This window comes from Tursiops truncatus, chromosome 2 (assembly GCF_011762595.2).
Source record: "Tursiops truncatus isolate mTurTru1 chromosome 2, mTurTru1.mat.Y, whole genome shotgun sequence".
NCBI classification, from domain to species: domain Eukaryota; kingdom Metazoa; phylum Chordata; class Mammalia; order Artiodactyla; family Delphinidae; genus Tursiops; species Tursiops truncatus.
The window spans coordinates 38,774,071-38,794,730 of record NC_047035.1 but is presented as its reverse complement, the minus strand read 5'-3'; the positions used below and the strand labels follow the sequence as shown (position 1 = coordinate 38,794,730).

The following is a 20,660-nucleotide window of genomic DNA, read 5'->3' as shown; positions in this document are numbered from 1 at the left end:
GCAGTTCTTACCTTCACTGTATTATTTATCAGTAGGGAAACTGAAGCCCCAGATACACCAAAAAAGAGTTAACTTGCCCAAAGTTACAGTGCGATTGTGGCAAAGCTAGATGCAGAATCCAAGACAGAGCTCAGATATTCATCCTAGGCTTGAATTCTAGTTTTCCAAAAAGTTGTTCTTTCTTCTCTCCCTTTCCGTCTAGACCACAAGAGAAATACACTTATCATAACAAAGTATGAAACACAACATTCACGTGATTACAAATATTCTTATTTTAAAGTTATCCATGTATGATATGTACATTCTAGACAAATTTTCTTATTACCTACATAAAATTTTGGAAGAGATAGATATCTTAAAAGATAGTGGAATTTATTAGGGATATGACAAATAATTTCACTAGTAGCCACTGCACACTTCAAACACAGTCACTGTTCTGAAGACTAATTTTTTTTAAAAAAAGGTTTCTAAAAGAATTTAGTTATTTAAAATAGAACAGCAAATGGGTCAGATCTCACAGGTGAACCAAATCTCCTTAAATTTAAGGATGGAAGCGCCGGTTTTCATTTGGGCTCCTATAAGATTAACTTTCAAAATGCAGTTTAATTAGTGGTCATAATTAATATTCTTAAAGTGCTGGGTACTCCTGGAGTATATATTTGTTCTTAGGAGCAAGTTAAAATCCCAAATTTTCTAATTCTCTTGTTCTGATCTACATAATTTTTTTAATTGAATATTTAGGACACTCATACTTCTATACTTAATGTAAGATGAAACCAGTGTCACAATAAAAATTTTCCATTTTAACAATGAAGTATGTGTCTCTATTCAACGTCTATGCCTGGACCATTCTAAGGACTATTTATGTCAATGTGGGACACGAGCAGCTTTGGCATTGTCATCTGCCTTTCATGTTCCTATTTGCCTTTTATCATAAGCTCCTCTATTTACTAGATCACATTTAGTGCAATAATATCCTAATACAGACTGATAAAGCTTGTCGTTATGATATGCAGCTCACATTTCCGTTTTTGTTTGACTTCTGTTATCACAGTACATTACAACCACCTGTCCGGGGTACAGCATCTGATCTTATACATTATCATAGAAAAATACTGAAGGTGTATAAGTTGCTTGGAAAATGTTCAAATTTTAAACACATATCTATTTACTCCTATTATTCCATTGTTCAGAAAGATAATAATACAAAATTCTACTCTGGATGCACTGAGAGCATCTATACAGTACAAGAATAAAACATGCAGTCATCTGGTCCCCCAAAAGAGAATCTACTGTCTTTGTGCTGGTTGAGGCAACACAGAACATGATTGTATCATTACTGCACGTATTAAAGCAAGTGCTCACCCCTCATTCAAATCTGAGTAAGTTTGACTGGAAAGAGTTGTGGAATCTGGAAACCTAAAAGACTACTCTATATACAATGTTTGCTGAACACATGCATTCCTGCTGAAAACAGTAGAGTGCATTCAGCACTTCATCATATCATGCACACAGGAACAGAGGTGGCTGGAAAAGAATACTGTGATAACTGCACCATAAACAAGCAACCGATACTCTTCCCTTTTTTGTGACAACCTGAAGTAGTTCTAAAGTAGTTTCCTCTATATATGAACATCAATATTGTAGGTCAATTAGATGAAGCTCTGAGTCAATGTCAGAACACAGCAGATATTAGCAACACTAATAAGCAAAGGCATGGATCACAACTACAAACCGCCCTGCTGTTTCACAGTCACTCATACCTTTACACCAACTGTTATTTCTGAAGCACATGGCTAAAGTTAAACTAACCATTTCTGTACTCAGATTATTTTTACCACGCACTTTGAAAGCTTAGCCAAGCTTGTCTCATACATGGTTAAATAGAAAATACCCTGAAATTCAATAAATATCTGAAGTCAAGAAGGTACCATCCTCATCATAAAAGCAACAGAGTCTCAATTTCAATGTTGATTTCTTACACCATGGTTACCTCACTGTCTTGTGCCTATGGTAGGTAGATATTGTAGCATAGCATGGAGATGTGTTCCCCTGAAAACTTCCATTTTGAGAAATGGAAGCTATGGGCACAAAGAAAGGAAAATGGAACCCATGCACATAACGTCTGTTCTGAGACTCCTGGATTAAAGAGGCACATCTTGTGGGCATGTGAAGAACCTCTAACAGAAGTTCTAAAATATCAACTGTTTTTATAAATTACTTTGTTTTTCACTTCTCCAGTCTGATGGTCGTAACTTGTTTTTCAGTTCTGTTGTTTTTGTTTGGGGATCCTCAGAGATAGTTTAAAAAGCTCATAAAAATGGCTACAACACATCAAAATATCTCCTTTGATTTTGCTATCATCTTGTGTATGCTAACATATATGTACAGATGGTCATATATGTAATAATATGCAAATTACTGCTATATATTTTCAACTTGATGCAAACATTAACTGCCCTGCTCCTGCTGTTAACTGTCATGCATGCACCAATTTAAAAGTATGCCTCTCTGATCAACTTTATAAAGTAAACTTTAGTCAAAAGAAATAAAGTTTTCTAGGTTCTCACAAATGAGTGTGCATTTTATTCTCAATACACAGCATTTAAGAGTCTAGCTATACACAGCCTTTTGTTACTTTTTTTTTTTGGTTGATAATAGGCACTTTCTAAGAAGAGAATTTGTGGCCCAAAAGACTCTGAAATTCAGTCTTTAGTACCCCCCTTTCATGAGCGGATCTGTCCGAGCTGTGGTAGTCTATTGTATCAACTCAGCAGAAGTCCAGCAGTAGAACTGTGTGCAAAAAAAGCTTTAGAAAATTGTAACCAGAATAAAATTATAGAAAAGCAGTTGTCTGAGTTGAGCAACTTAACATCTACTATTTAGTTTTCTTTGTTTTCTAACCACATTTCATGTATTACCTCTAGAAGCAGTTAAGAATCAGGTGTGAACAATTCTGTAACCATGTTTCATTCTTTCTAAGTCACAAATAAGCTACAGAAACTTGTCTATTTATATTTTTTATTTTATATCATTCTAGTTTAATTTTTGATATGATTACTTAAATGTATTTTGTTTACTTGTTTCTTTGCTAAGAGCCTTTAACTTCACCCTTGAACAAGTTTTTAAAAAAACAAAGTTAGAACATTCATCACCTTTGGAAAATCACCATCTCTAACATGAGTTGTTAAAAGGCCCTTTTACCCTGTGATGCAGTATTTCTATAATATACACTATCTTAATAGTTTCGTATTTATGGGGTTGATAAAAATCAGCTTATAAGATGGTGGCTGTTATTTAAGACAGAGGGAGTAGGGATATCCTTACATAAGAGTTTATGATTACTATCTAAGTATAATGTTAAAAAAGGAGAGGTATAGTTGAGCAAAAATGCAATTCATGCACAAACCCCATAGCAATAAGTTCTCAGCATCCCACACAGCTATCTGACTGAGGCAACAGAACAGTCATTTAAATGGAGCAAACACTGCCTATTGGGGAAAATAACCTAACACTAAGTTACAGAAAAATATCCTATGGAAAGGGATCACAAAATGGCACTAACATTTTAAAATGTTGAATGCTTCCCTGGCATTAATTTATAATTTTAACTTGACAGAAGAGTGAGGAAATGACAGCTCAATACAGTCGGCCTGAGATCAAATTTGTCATGGCAACATTGGCAGGTTGGACCCTGATTCTTTAACTATTACATTGCCTTGGTTAACAAAAATCATACCTTTTAAAAGTATAGAGATTATAAATAAATGTAAAGTGTACATGCAGTCAACTGCATAATATACAAGCGATATCTATGTTTTTAATAATTATCTTCTTTGGCAGGCCAGAATCCAGCTGGACATGCAATATTTACATATCAAAATCCATATTGTGTTCATGATATTGAAAGCAAGTGAAAATATATATATATATATATACTGTATATACACACATATGTATATAGATGTATATACTGTTTTTAATATATTAACAAATATATATGTGTGTGTGTGTGTGTGTGTGTGTGTGTGTATATATATATATATATATATATATATATATATATATATATTAAAAGTGGATTTCATCTTTGTCAGATTCAGGTGACTCAGGCCTTGAAACACTAAAAATATCCTGACATGGTATTTGGGGAGGTACTTGGAGCGGCATTTGGGATTTGGGAGAAGAGGTCGGGGGCACACTTTTTTCTGAAAGTATTTTTAAAATTTCTGCCACCTGCTTCTCCAGGGCAGTCATTCTGCAGCTTAGCAGCTGAATGTCCTCTTTCAGTTCGTGCTTGACTTCCTGCAGTGTGGTCTGTAAGGCCTGCTCAGGGATGGGATAAAAGGGGTGCTTGGCATCAGCCTGGATGGGGCTATGCTCTAGTGGACTTCGCGCCTCCCCAGCCTTATCCAAAAGAAGGTCACTTTTTGTAATCCCACTGTCACAAGAATCTGTTTTTCTTAGTGGATTTTTGGTGACGCTGTTCTCTGAATCACTGCCCTTGGGGTCCTCGGAGAGTAGCCCCATCGACTCAGCTTTAGTGACATTATTCCAGTCTTCCTTCTTCTCCTCATGGGCTCCCATATTATTCTTGAGTCGCAGCCACCCTTTCCCATTTCCATTCTTCATTCTTATGGGGCTGTTGACTTTGAGACATTTGGGGTCAGCACCACCACTGGGCTTGAGTTCCATGGCATCACGGTTGTTTTGTTTGAGGGACTCGCTGGTTTTCACATAGGCCAGAGATGTCTGAATGGGCGTAATCTGTGACACGGTGACCACACTGGTGCCAGTGATGGAGGCTCCGTTCTGTAAGGAGCGGCTTTCTACCTGCAGCTGGTTCCGCTCAGGGTCACTCTGCGTTGACCCCTGATTCCGCAGCTCCTTCTGCTGCTTGAACTTCTGGAAGAGCTTTCTTACCGGGTGGTCCACAGGTATGCTGAGGGTGACCTCATTCTTTTGCCTGAGGCGCTCCTCCTCTTCTTTCTTCACATCACTGATTTTGCGGAAAATGATCTGTGGAGGGGGAGAGAGATAAAAAACATGATTATAAAAACAGTAGGCATAGAGGGAACTTACCTCAACATAATAAAGGCCATATATGACAAACCCACAGTCAACAGCATTCTCAATAGTGAAAAACTGAAACCACTTCCAGTAAGATTAGGGACAAGACAAGGTTGCCCACTCTCACCACTCTTATTCAACATAGTTTTGGAAGTTTTAGGCACAGCAATCAGAGAAGAAAAAAAAATAAAAGGAATCCAAATAGGAAAAGAAGAAGTAAAGCTGTCACTGTTTGCAGATGACATGATACTATACATAGAGAATCCTAAAGATGCTACTAGAAAAATACTAGAGCTAATCAATGAATTTGGTAAAGTAGCAAGATACAAAATTAATGTACAGAAATCTCTTGCATTTCTATACATTAATGATGAGAAATCTGAAAGAGAAATTAAGGAATCATTCTCATTTACCATTGCAACAAAAAGAATAAAATACCTAGGAATAAACCTACCTAAGGAAGCAAAAGACCTGTACTCAGAAAACTATAAGACACTGATGAAAGAAATCAAAGATGATACAAACAGATGGAGAGATATACCATGTTCTTGGATTGGAAGAATCAACATTGTGAAAATGACACTACTACCCAAAGCAATCTACAGATTCAATGCAATCCCTATCAAACTACCAATGGCATTTTTCACATAACTAGAACAAAAAAATTCACAATTTGTATGGAAACACAAAAGACCCTGAATAGCCAAAGCAGTCTTGAGAACAAAAAACAGAGTTGGAGGAATCAGGCTTCCTGACTTCATACTATACTACAAAGCTACAGTAATCAAGACAGTATGGTACTGGCACAAAAACAGAAATATAGATCAATGGAACAGGATAGAAACCCCAGAGATAAATCCACGCACATATGGTCACCTTATCTTTAATAAAAGAGGCAAGAATGTACAGTGGAGAAAAGACAGTCTCTTCAGTAAGTGGTACTGGGAAAACTGGACAGCTACATGTAAAAGAATGAAATTAGAACACTCCCTAACACCATACACAAAAATAAACTCAAAATGGATTAAAGATCTAAATGTAAGGCCAGATACTATAAAACTCATCGAGGAAAACAGAGGAAGAACATTCTACAACATAAATCACAGCAAGATCCTTTTTGATACCCCTCCTAGAGAAATGGAAATAAAAACAAAAATAAACAAGTGGGACCTAATGAAACTTAAAACCTTTTGCACAGCAAAGGAAAGCATCAATAAGACGAAAAGACAACCCTCAGAATCAGAGAAAATATTTGCAAATGAAGCAACGGACAAAGGATTAATCTCCATGATATACAAGCAGCTCATGCAGCTCAATATCAAAAAAAACAAACAACCCAATCCAAAAATGGGCAGAAGACCTAAATAGACATTTCTCCAAAGAAGAGAGATAGATTGCCAACAAATACATGAAAGAATGCTCAACATCACTAATCATTAGAGAAATGCACGTCAAAACTACAATGAGGTATCACCTCACACCAGTCAGAATGGCCATCATCAAAAAATCTACAAACAATAAATGCTGGAGAGGCTGTGGAGAAAAGGGAACCCTCTTGCACTGTTGGTGGGAATGTAAATTGATACAGCCACTATGGAGAACAGTATGGAGGTTCCTTAAAAAACTAAAAATAGAACTACCATATGACCCAGCAATCCACTACTGGACATATACCCTGAGAAAACCATAATTCAAAAAGAGTCATGTACCATAGTGTTCATTGCAGCACTATTTAGAACAGCCAGGACATGGAAGCTACCTAAGTGTACATTGAAAGATGAATGGATAAAGAAGATGTGGTACATATATAGAATGGAATATTACTCAGCCATAAAAAGAAACAAAACTGAGTTATTTGTAATGAGGTGGATGGACCTAGAGTCTGTCATACAGAGTGAAGTAAGTCAGAAAGAGAAAAACAAATACCGTATGCTAACACATATATATGGAAACTAAAAAAAAAACAAAAAAGGTTCTGAAGAACCTTCGGGCAGGACAGGAATAAAGATGCAGATATAGAGAATGGACTTGAGGACACAGGGAGGGGGAAGGGTAAGCTGGGATGAAGTGAGAGAGTGGCATGTACATAGATACACTACCAAATGTAAAATAGATAGCTAGTGGGAAGCAGCCGCGTAGCACAGGGAGATCAGCTTGGTGCTTTGTGACCACCTAGAGGTGTGGGATAGGGAGGGTGGGAGGGAGACGCAAGAGGGAGGAGATATATGTATATGTATAGCTGATTCACTTTGTTATACAGGAGAAACTAACACACCATTGTAAAGCAATTATACTCCAATAAAGATGTTAAAAAATAATAATAATAAAAATAATAAAATTATCTTATTGAAAATAAATAAAAAATAAAAACATATGACTTTATACTTGTGTGACAAGATACCAGTTGTACTTTGTTTTATAAAGAAAACCCTTGAAGATAGGGTAAGATCATTTCTAAAGGGAAAAATATTTCAATGCCAGTTAACAGATGCAATACACTTAAAATGCAACGTAGAAACACTGATGAAGCTTGCTTAGCTTACTTAGTTCCAGTTCCTTGCATATCAGAGAGGGAGTATAGTAAAGAGACAACTGAACAGAGCTATTTGCTTTCATGTTCATGTTCCCATTTCATAGAAAATATATAAATGTAAACATTTATGTTAGTATATATATACATGTGTGTATACTTTTATGTGTAAGAAAACATTTATCTGTTAATTTTCCTTGCAGTACATCACTATTTTTTGTAAGGTTTTCTTTTGAATCATATAGATATGATCCAAAGCCATTTTTAATGCCATCCGCTGTTTAGAAGCCAAACGGTAAGAGTTCTAGGCTATAAAACTACTGAAAAGTTAAACAGCTTACCAACATAGCACCTGGGTTGGGTGGGAGGAGGAATTAAATTTATTTATGTGGCTCCAGAGGGCAGAACAAGGATTTATACTTAGAAGTTTCTGGAAGGTAAATACCAAGTCAGTATACAAATTTCATTTCCAACTACTACCTATTAATTGAATAAATTGCCTTGAAAACTCATGAGACTCACACCACTGAAAGAGCCAAACAGAAATATGAATGTTGTCTGTGTAATACTTTCACTGAGGAGGTTGGACTCTTCAAATTCCAATATTCTTTAAAATTTAAATATAAAATTAAATATATAGTACATGTAGCATTAGATGACTATTCACAAATAAGTACGCATAAATTTTATTAAAAATATATTTTGAAAATAATACTGGGAAAAGTTACAACTCCATCAAGAGAAATTTAAAAGGCTATGTAAGAAATTATTACCACTTATATTATCAGAGTTGGAAGTGAATCTGGTAAGCGTGAGATTTTTGATCAGTCATCTAAAGAACAAAATAACTGCAGATGAGGGTTATAAGGAATATTCACAAGGGAGTTATATTAATGTGCTTTCAGAATCAGACAATTTTATGACGCTAGCAAAATTACTTACCTCCATCACCCTCTCTCATTAAGCTGTTGGTTAGATTAGAAATACATGTGAAGCACACAGTCTCCAGCACATAACAGACATTCAAAATATGCTGGTTGTCTCCCCTGAACTCTCGTAAAATACTTCCTGTTTGAAAACATTTTCATCACCTCTTGGAGATTCAGCAGCTTCCAGGAATAACATATAGTCATTGACCTTGTACTAGAAACCAATACTAGTGATGATCACTGTAAACACGAAAGTCAAGGAGAAGCAATCCTCCATCTAAAAGCACATTTTCTAAATTAAGATTGATACACGAAATATAGCTTATCAAGTGGCAATAATTTGTATTTTAAAATAAATATTCTCTAAATTCAATAACTGTCCATTAACACCAGCATATTTTTCCTTCTCTACTGGCACATGAAGTTGGGTATTTTTTAAAAATGTAATACTAATCTCTAAGTCTGACATCAAAGTTCTAGGAGTTTAATTAGAAGTCTTTTAAAGGGTTGACATGTTTCTTATGCTTCCTGAGTAAACAGGGCCTGTGCTAAACCTTCAAGATATTAACACTCTTTGGACAGGACAAATCAAAACATGGAAACACAGATACTCTATTCCTATATCACCCCCGTTCACTGAAAAGGGATTCCATCAACTGACATGACATCCTCCTTCCCACTCCGCTCTGACCTTGCTTGCCTTTTTAAAGGTAGTTACTTAACCTTGGAAAGACATAGCCTTAGTGCAGTGTGGTAACTGAGATTACCTTTCGTGTTTGGGGAAAAAAGCATCTATTTCAAATGAACAGTGGAGGAGGGCACATAGGGGTGTCAGATAAAATGCAGGACATCCATGCAATATTTAGGACACACACTAAGAAATCATGCATTATTTATCTGAATGGGACATACTGATACTGCCATGTGAAGTTCACAGTTTATGAAAGATTTGGGGTTCCTGGAGGCTGAGAATCTGTGGACATCTTAGGCCACAGCTTTATGTTTTAAATTTTCAATACAATGGCTAATAATTGCTTATAATTACAGTATGCTTACCAAGTTTGGGATGCTTTGTGATTTAAGGGTATAATGTACCCATGTAAAATATCAGAAGAAAAAGCCTTCTTTATCCAGTTTCCCTTACCACCAGCCGGCCCCACCCCACCAAGAACCAACAAAGGCATTTGCACTGCTACTATTAAGTGGAGAACAAAGACTCCTAATGCCAAACTACTGAGAACAAAGAAAAAAAAAAAATTCTGTCACAGGGCCAGGCTGCCAGTCTGCATCAAGGGACAAATGAAATAGAACTGGGTTGGCATATTTTGCCACCAAGAAAATGTAAAATGAAATGAGAAAGAATGAGGTTTTGTATATGGAAGACAGAATCCTAAGAGTTCACACCTGGATTTGATAAACTATTTACAATAACCAGGCTTTTAAGCCAGAGGTCACTCAAAAAAACTACTGGTCTGAATGGAGTTTACTGAATGAGACTAAATTTATTTTATTTCTTTTGACTGCAGAACAGAAATTATGGCTTATTGAAAAATACAAAAATTTTCATATAACAAAGAGGTCACAAACATATTATCTCATTTAACTGTCATAACTACTCTATGAGATAGGTCCTATTATTCTCATGTTACGGAAGAGCAAACTGAGGCACAAAGAGTTTAAATGGTTTGCATTAGGTCACACAGCTAGTAAGTGGCCAGGATACAAATCCAAGGAGTCAGATTACAAATAGTCTTAACCATTATACTCTACTGCAGCTCCTCAAAATAACTTTGACACCACCTTCTGGACCCTGTGAAAACCTGGATAGGTGAGTGGGTGAAGTAAGGAGTGATATAGTAGTTTAACATCCAACAGGTAACACTTCATAGAGCATTTGCCATGATGAACCACCCCTCAAAGTGGTGAACTGAACAAACAATTGAAGCTCTGTGCTTGTTAAACAAGTAGAGAGTTGACAAATTCTTGCTGAGTAGAATCAAGTTCAAATCTTTGACCCACAAATCAATCTTTAAAGAACTTGAATCAGAATCCTTCAATTCTAAGAATAGAATGACATCCATTAAGAACTTATTTTCTAGTTGATGACAAAGCAAAACTTTCCTAATGCAAGGTAAGAGAATATAGGCCCTGAAATTAAAAACAAAAAAACAGGGTTGATTTTATTATATTTACAGGGTTTAAAGACTAATAATCTACTGAGGTGTCACAAGCAGTTGATCTATGTCTTACATGTAAAGCATGATAGCTTTTTGTTGTATCTTAAGTTATAAAAAATTTATTATATAACAAATAAGAAAAAACTCACTGTATTTCAAAACTTTTTTTGCATTTTTTTTTTTTTTTTTTTGCGGTATGCAGGCCTCTCACTGTTGTGGCCTCTCCCATTGCGGAGCACAGGCTCCGGACGCGCAGGCTCAGCGGCCATGGCTCACGGGCCCAGCCGCTTCGCGGCATGTGGGATCTTCCCGGACCAGGGCACGAACCCGTGTCCCCTGCATCGGCAGGCGGACTCTCAACCACTGCGCCACCAGGGAAGCCCATATTTCAAAACTTTTAAAGGTAATAAGCCATCCCTATAAGTTCTTATAGTTTTGAAGATCACTTTATGACCCTAAACTCCAAGTTTGAATAACAATCTATTTTTATTACTAAGGAGACTACATTTCATCATAAAAAAATAGGATGGAAATTATTCTACATTACTATTACAAGTATGAACATTCTCAAATTATCTGAGCTCATGCTGAATCTTTCCTTTTAAAGAAGTGCTTTTTACCTTTTACTTTTTAATCATGTAAAATAAAATGGTTCAAATTAATAAGGAATAGAAAGATTGATAAATTTTATTTAGTTAAACCTTCCAAAACAGTGTATAGTTTAGTTTAAAAACCTGCATGCTACTTTTTGGCAATTGAAAGAATCTTCAAACAATGAGTTTTCATAATCCAGTTGATTCTTACATTGGTAATGTGTCACACACACAGAGTAAAAATTTTCCGTTAATTCAATAATTCAATACATAAGCTATATAGATGAATTCTGCTTAATGATAACATGGAAATGATGATGATTATTCCCTAGAAGGCAAAGATTAAAAAACAAAATCCCCCAAAACATTATTTTAGAAAATGTTAAAGGATCTGAGTGAAGTTCATAGGAGATCAACTTACATGAATTAAATCATGTAAAAAAAATGTATATCCATGATTATCAACATGGTGTTTGATAATCAAATTAGCTTTTAAAAAATGCAACATTTGTTTTTTTTCTCAGTGTTAATAACCTAGAACCTTCTGCACTTGATGTATTCTGTGTCTTTTGCCCAATGGCAAATCAAATTGCTAATGAACACCAAAAAATTAAGGACAAAATTAAAAAAGAAAAATCACGAATCAGGCTATGATTCTAGCCACACATTTATTGGTAGAATGCACAACAGTCTGTACTCTTTCTCTCAGCAAAGAGGTTTATTTCATTTAAGCTTTTCTTCTCCTTGCTTCATTAGGTTCTGGGGAGCCCATGCTAGAAGGTTTAATTTATTTAAATGATAAAATCTTCTTAAACCTAACAGGGAACATGGCCAACTGAGCTTTCCATTTCAAAAGTAGGACATTTGATCATAAAAGGGATATCAAAATTAAATAATTTGAATGTGTACTGAACTTTGAAATCCTATAAAGGCAAGGGAAAAAAAGGGGTTAGAATCATTTATTTAATGACATGGATTTAGTGTTATGTAATTTGGAGGCTAGAGGTGTGCTCTCTGAAACGACCCATCACTTTCCAGATCTGTGAATTGACTAGGAATCTATAGCTATATGCAGTCAAGCAGCAGCTCCAGTTCATCTGCTATTTAAGGATCTAGTTGGTTTGGTTCTTTGGTTCTTTTTACTGCTTCTGTAAACTTAGTCACTAATTCTAACTCTAGTCCTTTCAGTCATTCCAACCTGAACTAATACAACAAAGCGGTACTTATTAAACACTATCATGTATTTATCAGAGGCTATAAACTTTTCTTAACAAAGGCCACAGTGACAGCTGTGGTGGGTGAACATGTGTGACTGAAGGATAACAAGATGCATCACACTCTGTTAGAAATATGGTTGCCTCGCTTCATTTCAGCCACTCATAGACCTATAGGCTCTTCAGGGGCAAGGAATGTGTTACAGATCTAGTTTAGCCTCTTTGGTCCTAAATAAACTTTGAGGAATTAATTAATTAACTGATTAATGTAAAGAAAAAGGAAGGAAGGGAGGTGAGTAGAAAGGAAAAAGGACGTGAGAAAAAGAATATGTTTTGATTTTGTTAATGTGTTGGGAAATGCCTAATGTGAATAAGGGTGGTGAGTAAGATGCAAATGCAGGACATTCTAGAATTACTGATGCAATTACATGTTTTTATAACTAAAGTTTTTTTTATTAAAAAAATAATAAAATAAGGAAGCTAAAGTCTTCAAAACCAAGAATATAGCTGTTCCAAGGTAAAGCTGGCAAGGTTTAGATTCACTGTCTCAAGTACTGCAGTAATCCATGATTTGTCCTCCTTGCCTCAATTTCTAGCTTCATTTCCCTTTATTCCATTCTTTGCTGTTGTGTATCAGATATGATAGTGTCCCACGCAAAAAATCACAAAGTAAAACTAAAGCTCTTTAATCAAGTCAGCAAGTCTACCGTGGTTCAGTCTACCTGCCCCTCCAATCTCTATTTTCTCCAGTCTCACTTGACCTTAACACACCAGCCACTGAATCACTTGGAGATCCAGCATCTAATACTGCACATATTGTTCTCTCTCCTCCTAACCTGCTGGGGAGCTCCTACTTATCCTTTAATCCTCAACCCAACTGTGCTCTTCTTTATGAGGCAGGACCAGCTACATAATATGTAGGGCCAAATACAACCTAAAAATTCAGGCCCTCTAACATCATGCTTAATGGTAAAATACTGAAAGCTCTCCCCTGAGTTCAGGAAAGAGAAAAGCATGTACCATCTTGCCACCCCTATTCATCATTGTGCTAAAGGTTCTAGCCAGAGAAATTGTCAAGAAAATGAAATAAAAGATATCCAGAATGAAAAAGAATTAAAACTATCTTGATTTGGAGATGACATGATTAGGTACACAGAAAATCCACACGCGCATGCACACACACACGCACAAAACTATTAGAGCTAATAAAGGAGTTCAGCAAGAATACAGGATACAAAATCAATATAAAAGTTAGATGTATTTCTGTACACTAGTAATGAACCATCTGAAAATAAAGCTAATAAAATAACATCCTTGAAAATAGCATCAAAGAGAATAGAATACTTAGGAAAAATTTTAACAAAATAAGTGTAGGACTTATACACAAAAACTATAAAACATTGTTGAAATAAATTAAAGAAGACCTAAATAAATAGAAAGACATCTCATGTTTATGGGTTGAAAGACTTAATATTGTTAACATGACAGTATTCCCCAAATTGATCTGCAGATTTAGTTCAATTCCTATCAAAATTATTACTGCTTATTTTTCAGAAATTGACAAGCTGATCCTAAAATTCAGGTGCAAATGCGAGGGACTCAGAATAGCGTAAAAAAATCAAAATATACGAATGTAATTGGAGGATTCATACTTCCCAGTTTAAAAACTTATTACAACGAATTAGAGAAATGCAAATCAAAACTACAGTGAGGTATTACCTCACACCAGTCAGAATGGCCATCAACAAAAAATCTACAAACTATAAATGCTGAAGAGGGTGTGGAGAAAAGGGAACCCTCCTACACTGTTGGTGGGAATGTAAATTGATACAGCCACTATGGAGAACAGGATGGAGTTTCCTTAAAAAACTAAAAATAGAACTACCATGTGACCCAGCAATCCAACTCCTGGGCATATACCTGGAGGAAACCATAATTCAAAAAGATACATGCACCCCAATGTTCATTGCAGCACTATTTATAATAGCCAGGACATGGAAGCATCCTAAATGTCCATCAACAGAAGAATGGATAAAGAAGATATGGCACATATATACAATGGAATATTACTCAGCCATAAAAAAGAACAAAATAATACCATTTGCAGCCACATGGATGGACCTAGAGATAGTCATAGTGAGTGAAGTAAGCCAGACACAGAAAGACAAATATCATATGATATTGCTTATATGTATTATATAAAAACAAGGGTGCAAATTAACTTATTTACAAAATAGAAGTAGAGTCATGGATGTAGAAAACAAGCTTATGGTTACGAGGGGATAAGGGGGCAGGGATAAACTGGGAGATTGGGACTGACATATACATACTATTTACTATATATAAAATAGATAACTAATAAGAACCTGCTGTACAGCACAGGGAACTCTACTCAATACTCTGTAATGGCCTATATGGGAAAAGAATCTAAAAAAAAAAAAAAAAATCCAGAACATGAGGAAAAGAACCTTGTTACAAAGCTATAGTAATCAAGACAGTGTGGTGCTAGCATATATATCAATGGAATAGAACTAAGATAAATAAATAAACACATAAATAAATATACCTATGCATTTATGGTCAATTGCTTTTTGACAAGGATGCCAAGGGGGGTCAATGAAGAAAGATCAATCTTTTCAACAAATGGTGCTGGAGCAACTGCATATTTACCAATAAAATATGAATATGGATGACAGCCTCATACCATATACAAAATTTAACTCCAAATGTATCAAAGACCTAAATGTAAGAGCTAAAACTATAAAATTCCTAGAAGAAATCCACAGCACAAATGTTAGTGACCTTGAATTAGGCAAAGCTTTCTTAGACACCTAAATCTCAAGCTACCAAATATATTAAATAAATAAATTGGGCTTCACAAAAATTCAAAACTTTTTTGCTTCAAAGGACACTATCACAAAAGTAAAAAAACTCACGAAATGGGAGAAAATATTTGCAAATCATATACCTGATCTAGCATACAGAATATATAAAGACCTATTACGATTCAACAATTAAAACACAAAAAAATTTAAATTTAAAAATAGTTACAATAGCCAGAACATGGAAGCAACCTTAATGTCCATCGACAGATGAATGGATAAAGAAGATGTGGAACATATATACAATGTTAGTCATAAAAAAGAATTAGTCATAAAAAAAATGAAATAATACCATTTGCAGCAACACAAATAGACCTAGAGATTATCATACTAAGTGAAGTAAGTCAGAGAGAGAAAGACAAATATCATATGATATTGCTTATATGTGGAATCTAAAAAAGAAAATGATACGAATAAATTTATATACAAAACAGAAATAGACTCATAGATATAGAAAACAAACTTATGGTTACCAAAGGGGAAACGGTAGAGGGGGAGGGATAAATTAGGTGTGAGATTAACACATACACACTACTATATATAAAATAGATAACCAACAAGGACCTACTGTATAGCACAGGGAACTATACTCAATATTTTGTAATAACCTATAAGGGAAAACAATCTGAAAAAGAATATATATATATATATGTGTGTGTGTGTGTGTATGTGTATATATATATATATATATATATATATATATGTATATGTATGTATGTATAACTGAATCATTTTGCTGTACACCGGAAATTAACACAACATCGTGAGTCCACTATACTTCTATAAAAAATATATATATATAAATGGTCAAAGAATTTGAATAGACATTTCCCCAAAGATGGTATACAAATGACCAATAGGCACATGAAAAGATGTTCAGCATAATTAGTCATTAGGGAAATGCAAGTCAAAACCACAATGATATACATTTCACATCCTCTAGGATGGCTATAATTAAAAGATAACAAGTATTATTAATAACAGAAAATACCAAGTGTTGGGAGGATGTAGAGAAATTGGAACCCTCATTCATTGCTGGTGGGAATATTAAGTGCTACAGCCTCTGTGGAAAACACCTTGGCAGTTTCCCAAAAAGTTAAACATAGAGTAGTCATACGACCCAACAATTCCACTCCTAGGTGTACATCCAAAAAAATTAAAAACATACAGTCATGCAAAAACTTATACATGAATGTTCATAGTAGTATTATTCATGATAGATCAGAAGTAGAAACAACCCAAATATCTATTAATGGATGAATCAGCAAACAAAATGTGGTATAACTTTACAATGGAATATTACCCTGCCATAAAAGGAAACGAAGTACTGATACATGCTACACCTTGAAAATATGACCCTAAGCGAAAGAAGCCTAACACAAAACGTTATATATTGTATGATTTCACTTATATGAAGTGTATAGAATAGGCAAATTTAGTCAGAAAATATATTAATGTTTTCCAGGGGCATGGGTATATGGGAAATGGGGAATGACTACCAGCAGCTGTGGGGTTTCTTTTTGGGATAATGAAAATGTTCTGGAATTAGATAGTGATGATGGTCGCACAACTTTGTGAATATACTAAAAAACACTGAATTGTACACTTTAAAATGGTGAATTGTATGGTGTGTGAAGTATATCACTACAAAAAAAGCAGGTCTCCTAAAATGGTGAATTGTATGGTGTGTGAAGTATATCACTACAAAAAAAGCAGGTCTCCTTGTTCAAAATTATTAAGAATTTCAAGATAGCAGCAGCAGAGTATTCAACCAAGAGCAGGGCTCTTCTAAATGCAAGGCCTGCACGACTGCATGGGTTGGGCATCCATGAAGCTAGCCCTGCTGGGAGGCTTTCACTTACCGCCCCAGATAGAATTGGGTCCATCCTATTCTACACTCTAATGGCATTTATTTTGTGACACATTAATGCTGAGATACAGCAGCAAACAAGATATTCATTCACATTGTGAGTATTTGTTAAACACCTACCATGTTTCAGGCCCTCTTTTGGAGTTAGGTATACATCAGTAAACAAAACCAAACCCCTTAAATACTCCATAAAATGTCAGGTGATGATGTGGGGTACAAAGAAAAATAAAGAGTGGCAAAGTGGTTGGGTCTCTATGAGGAAGTGTTACTGGAGCAAAGATAGTCATGGAATGAAGAAGTGGGCCATGCAGATGGCCAAGGGAGAGGGGGACCCCGAGCTGAGAGGATGCTCTGCGTGTCTGAGGAACGGTAAGGAGGGCAGAGTGGGTGGCACTTCGTACATGGGGAGAATGACTGGTGAGGAGGCCAGGGACTTTGGTTGTTAAATGTGAGGAGAAGCCACGGAGGCTTTGGAGCAGAGGATTCACACTGTCTCACTTCCACTCTAAAAGGATAGCTCAGGCTGCTGTGGGGAAAATAAATTGTACGGTCGGAATGATAGGAGGAGGGTACCAATCAGGAGGCTTTTTGAGTTAATTCTGGGGGGACATCATGGTGACTTAGACCAGAGAGGTAGGAATGGAGGTAGTGACCAGTGGTCAAATTCTGGATTTATTTTGCCAGTAAGACTAATGAGCCGGATAAACAATCAGAGAAGAGATTTTTTTTTTTTTTAAGTCTCTCTTTAGGCTAAGCAAAAGTATAAATAGCAGTACCGTTTTCTGAGATGGTGAAACGTGATATGGTGCCCTACAAACTACAGACAAGTTATCTGCCCCCCTAGACACACACACACACACACACAAATATGCATGCATATATACACACATGCATATATAAACATGTGCACAATGTATAAAAGTGGAGCAGGACCAGGATAACTGACTAAACACTCCCATAAAAAGGGGTGGGGAATAATGGCTGAGAGGCTCAGCAGTTGCTGGTCCACAGCAATGAGGAACTCTGCCAGGCAGGCATTGTGAGGCCCCTCTGCCCTGGCAGTAGGGCAAATTCCTTTGTTGGTCTCTCAGTCTGCTATCTGGGATAAGCTCTCTCATCCATTGTTCTCTGTGGCTCCTGATTCTATCTCTTTGGATGTTCTTTTTTGTCCTTTTCCCTCTATAGTTCAAAACTAATTTGGGGATTGGAGAATCTGTCCAAGAATTTGTCCTCCTCAGCTTCTTCCTGCCTGTGCAAATTTGGGGGCCTAAGGTTTGGTTTTGAGCTCGCATAGCAAAATGACTTTTTAAGACCAAGCTTATGGTTTCTTTGGCAATATAATTATCTAAGATATTTAGTAAGTTTCTGATCTGTTGATAGTCAATTCCGTGCTCCTGCAACCTCACAAAAAGTTCTTTCCTAGATATAATTCTCAAGCCTGGTTTAATCCTTTTCTTTGTTGGCACCATGTCTCTCTGTTGCTCTCTGCCTCTGTCTCTTTCTCCATGATGGAAACTACTTTGAAGGCATCGGGCTTGATGGGAGGTCATATCTGATCTTTGCCACAAAACTGTCTTAATAGACTATTTTGTGCAATGACTTTTCAATCTTATTTCTGATTTTCCCTGTTCTAAATTCCTTTCCATATCTGCTTACAAGCCAGCCAATTCTTGCCAGTGATCACCTCTTTCTTCTCATGCCTTGCTAAATGTAACCAGTCACAACCCCAACTCACTACTAATATTCTGCTTTCCAAACTGTTCCAAAAGAAATACAGCATTGGAAGGCAATCAGAGATAGCCACTTTACCGAATGTTTTGTCACTGGAAAATATTTGTCTACATCTTTTAAAGTCTCAAATATCAATATCCTTACTTATTTCTACTCCTGCTAAGTTAATTCCACATATTTTAGAATTAATGGTGGCAGTGTCTCACTATTGATATCAATTTATGCTCATGCCCAGGAGCATTGCATTTTTCCCCAGTGGTACAAACATGAGAGTATATTTAACACACTGTACTGTACAGTTTAACTTGGTAAGTTTTATGTTATGTTTTTTCCAACAAAAATTCAAATAATATCTAAAAATAGAACCATAAACTTTCCAAAAATTACTTTCAACTCGCAAACTTCCTCTCACACAAAAAAATATAAATTTATCAATAAATAGACATGAAATTAAGACTATTTCCATAACTATTCACCAAGACAAATGAAAATATTGATCATTAACCCAGAAGAAAAATACTTACATAAGTCATGAACAATGCAGGGGTAATAATTACACAAACATTCACATAGTTTTACTGGAGACAGACATACTGGAGATTGAAATTTGAATTCAACACCACATTGTCTTAAGTATACTGAGTTGAAAATTGTCATTTACACACTTGATATATTGGTAAAAACCAAAACAAAACTAACTAATTTGGGGGAACCTGACATTAAAAAAGGAAATAATTGTAAAGGCATTGCTAAACAAGAATAAAAGAAAATTTATTGCCCCAGAATCTGAACACAACACATTATGTACTATTAAGAAAAAAAAAAAGACTCCTCCTAAATAACTATAATTTTCAACTGTGACTATTTGTTAGCATTTAAAAATTCAGGAGAAGATTCAGAAGAATAAAGTTATTTTATTTCAAACTTCTTAGTATAGAATTTTTAGCACACTCAAGTTCAAAGGAACAAAACTGATGAAGAAAAACCATGTCTATTATGTTTTGCTATGAATAGCTAAGAATAAAGCCCCTAGTATAGCCTGAGACCCATACATGAACCACTAGACTACACTGCTTTGGGGAACATAATTATTGTATTCATAGTAGCTATTGCTTCCACATATTTTCATCTTGGAATTACTGCAATAACAATATTGGATTAAGGGAATTTTACTAAGTATTTCCCATGGATTATTTGCTCATTTAAATTTCACAATAATCCATTTTATAGATTTAAAAACTGAGGCTTAGATTTAAAAATCTTCCCCAGGGCTTCCCTGGTGGCGCAGTGGTTGGGAGTCCGCCTGCCGATGCAGGGGACGCGGGTTCGTGCCCCGGTCCAGGAGGATCCCACATGCCGCGGAGCGGCTGGGCCCGTGGGCCATGGCCGCTGAGCCTGCGAGCGTCCGGAGCCTGTGCTCCGCAACGGGAGAGGCCACAGCAGTGAGAGGCCCGCGTACCGCAAAAAAAAAAAAAAAAAAAAAAAAAAAAATCTTCCCCAAGTCTACACAGCTAATGAGAGACAAAGTGTGCTTTCCAACGGGTTCTATTGAACTCAACTAGACTAGTCTGATTTAGGAATGCCTGATCTAAATTTAAGAGAGATGCAAAGGATTTAAAGGCTCAAAGGACTGGGGAGAAGGAAATTAAATGATAAAGGAGGTT

At 35.9% G+C, this 20,660-nt stretch overlaps 1 protein-coding gene across 1 annotated transcript in view; it reads right to left on the bottom strand.

Annotated features, from left to right (window-relative positions):
• Window positions 1–4,071: 4,071 nt before the first annotated feature.
• KCNH5 (potassium voltage-gated channel subfamily H member 5) overlaps window positions 4,072–20,660 on the bottom strand; it is a 320,302-nt gene continuing 303,713 nt past the window's right edge. Inside the window, exon 11 of the mRNA XM_019924286.3 lies at window positions 4,072–5,019. Within this exon, the coding sequence (XP_019779845.1) occupies window positions 4,072–5,019 (948 nt within the window). The remainder of the gene's footprint in view (window positions 5,020–20,660) is intronic.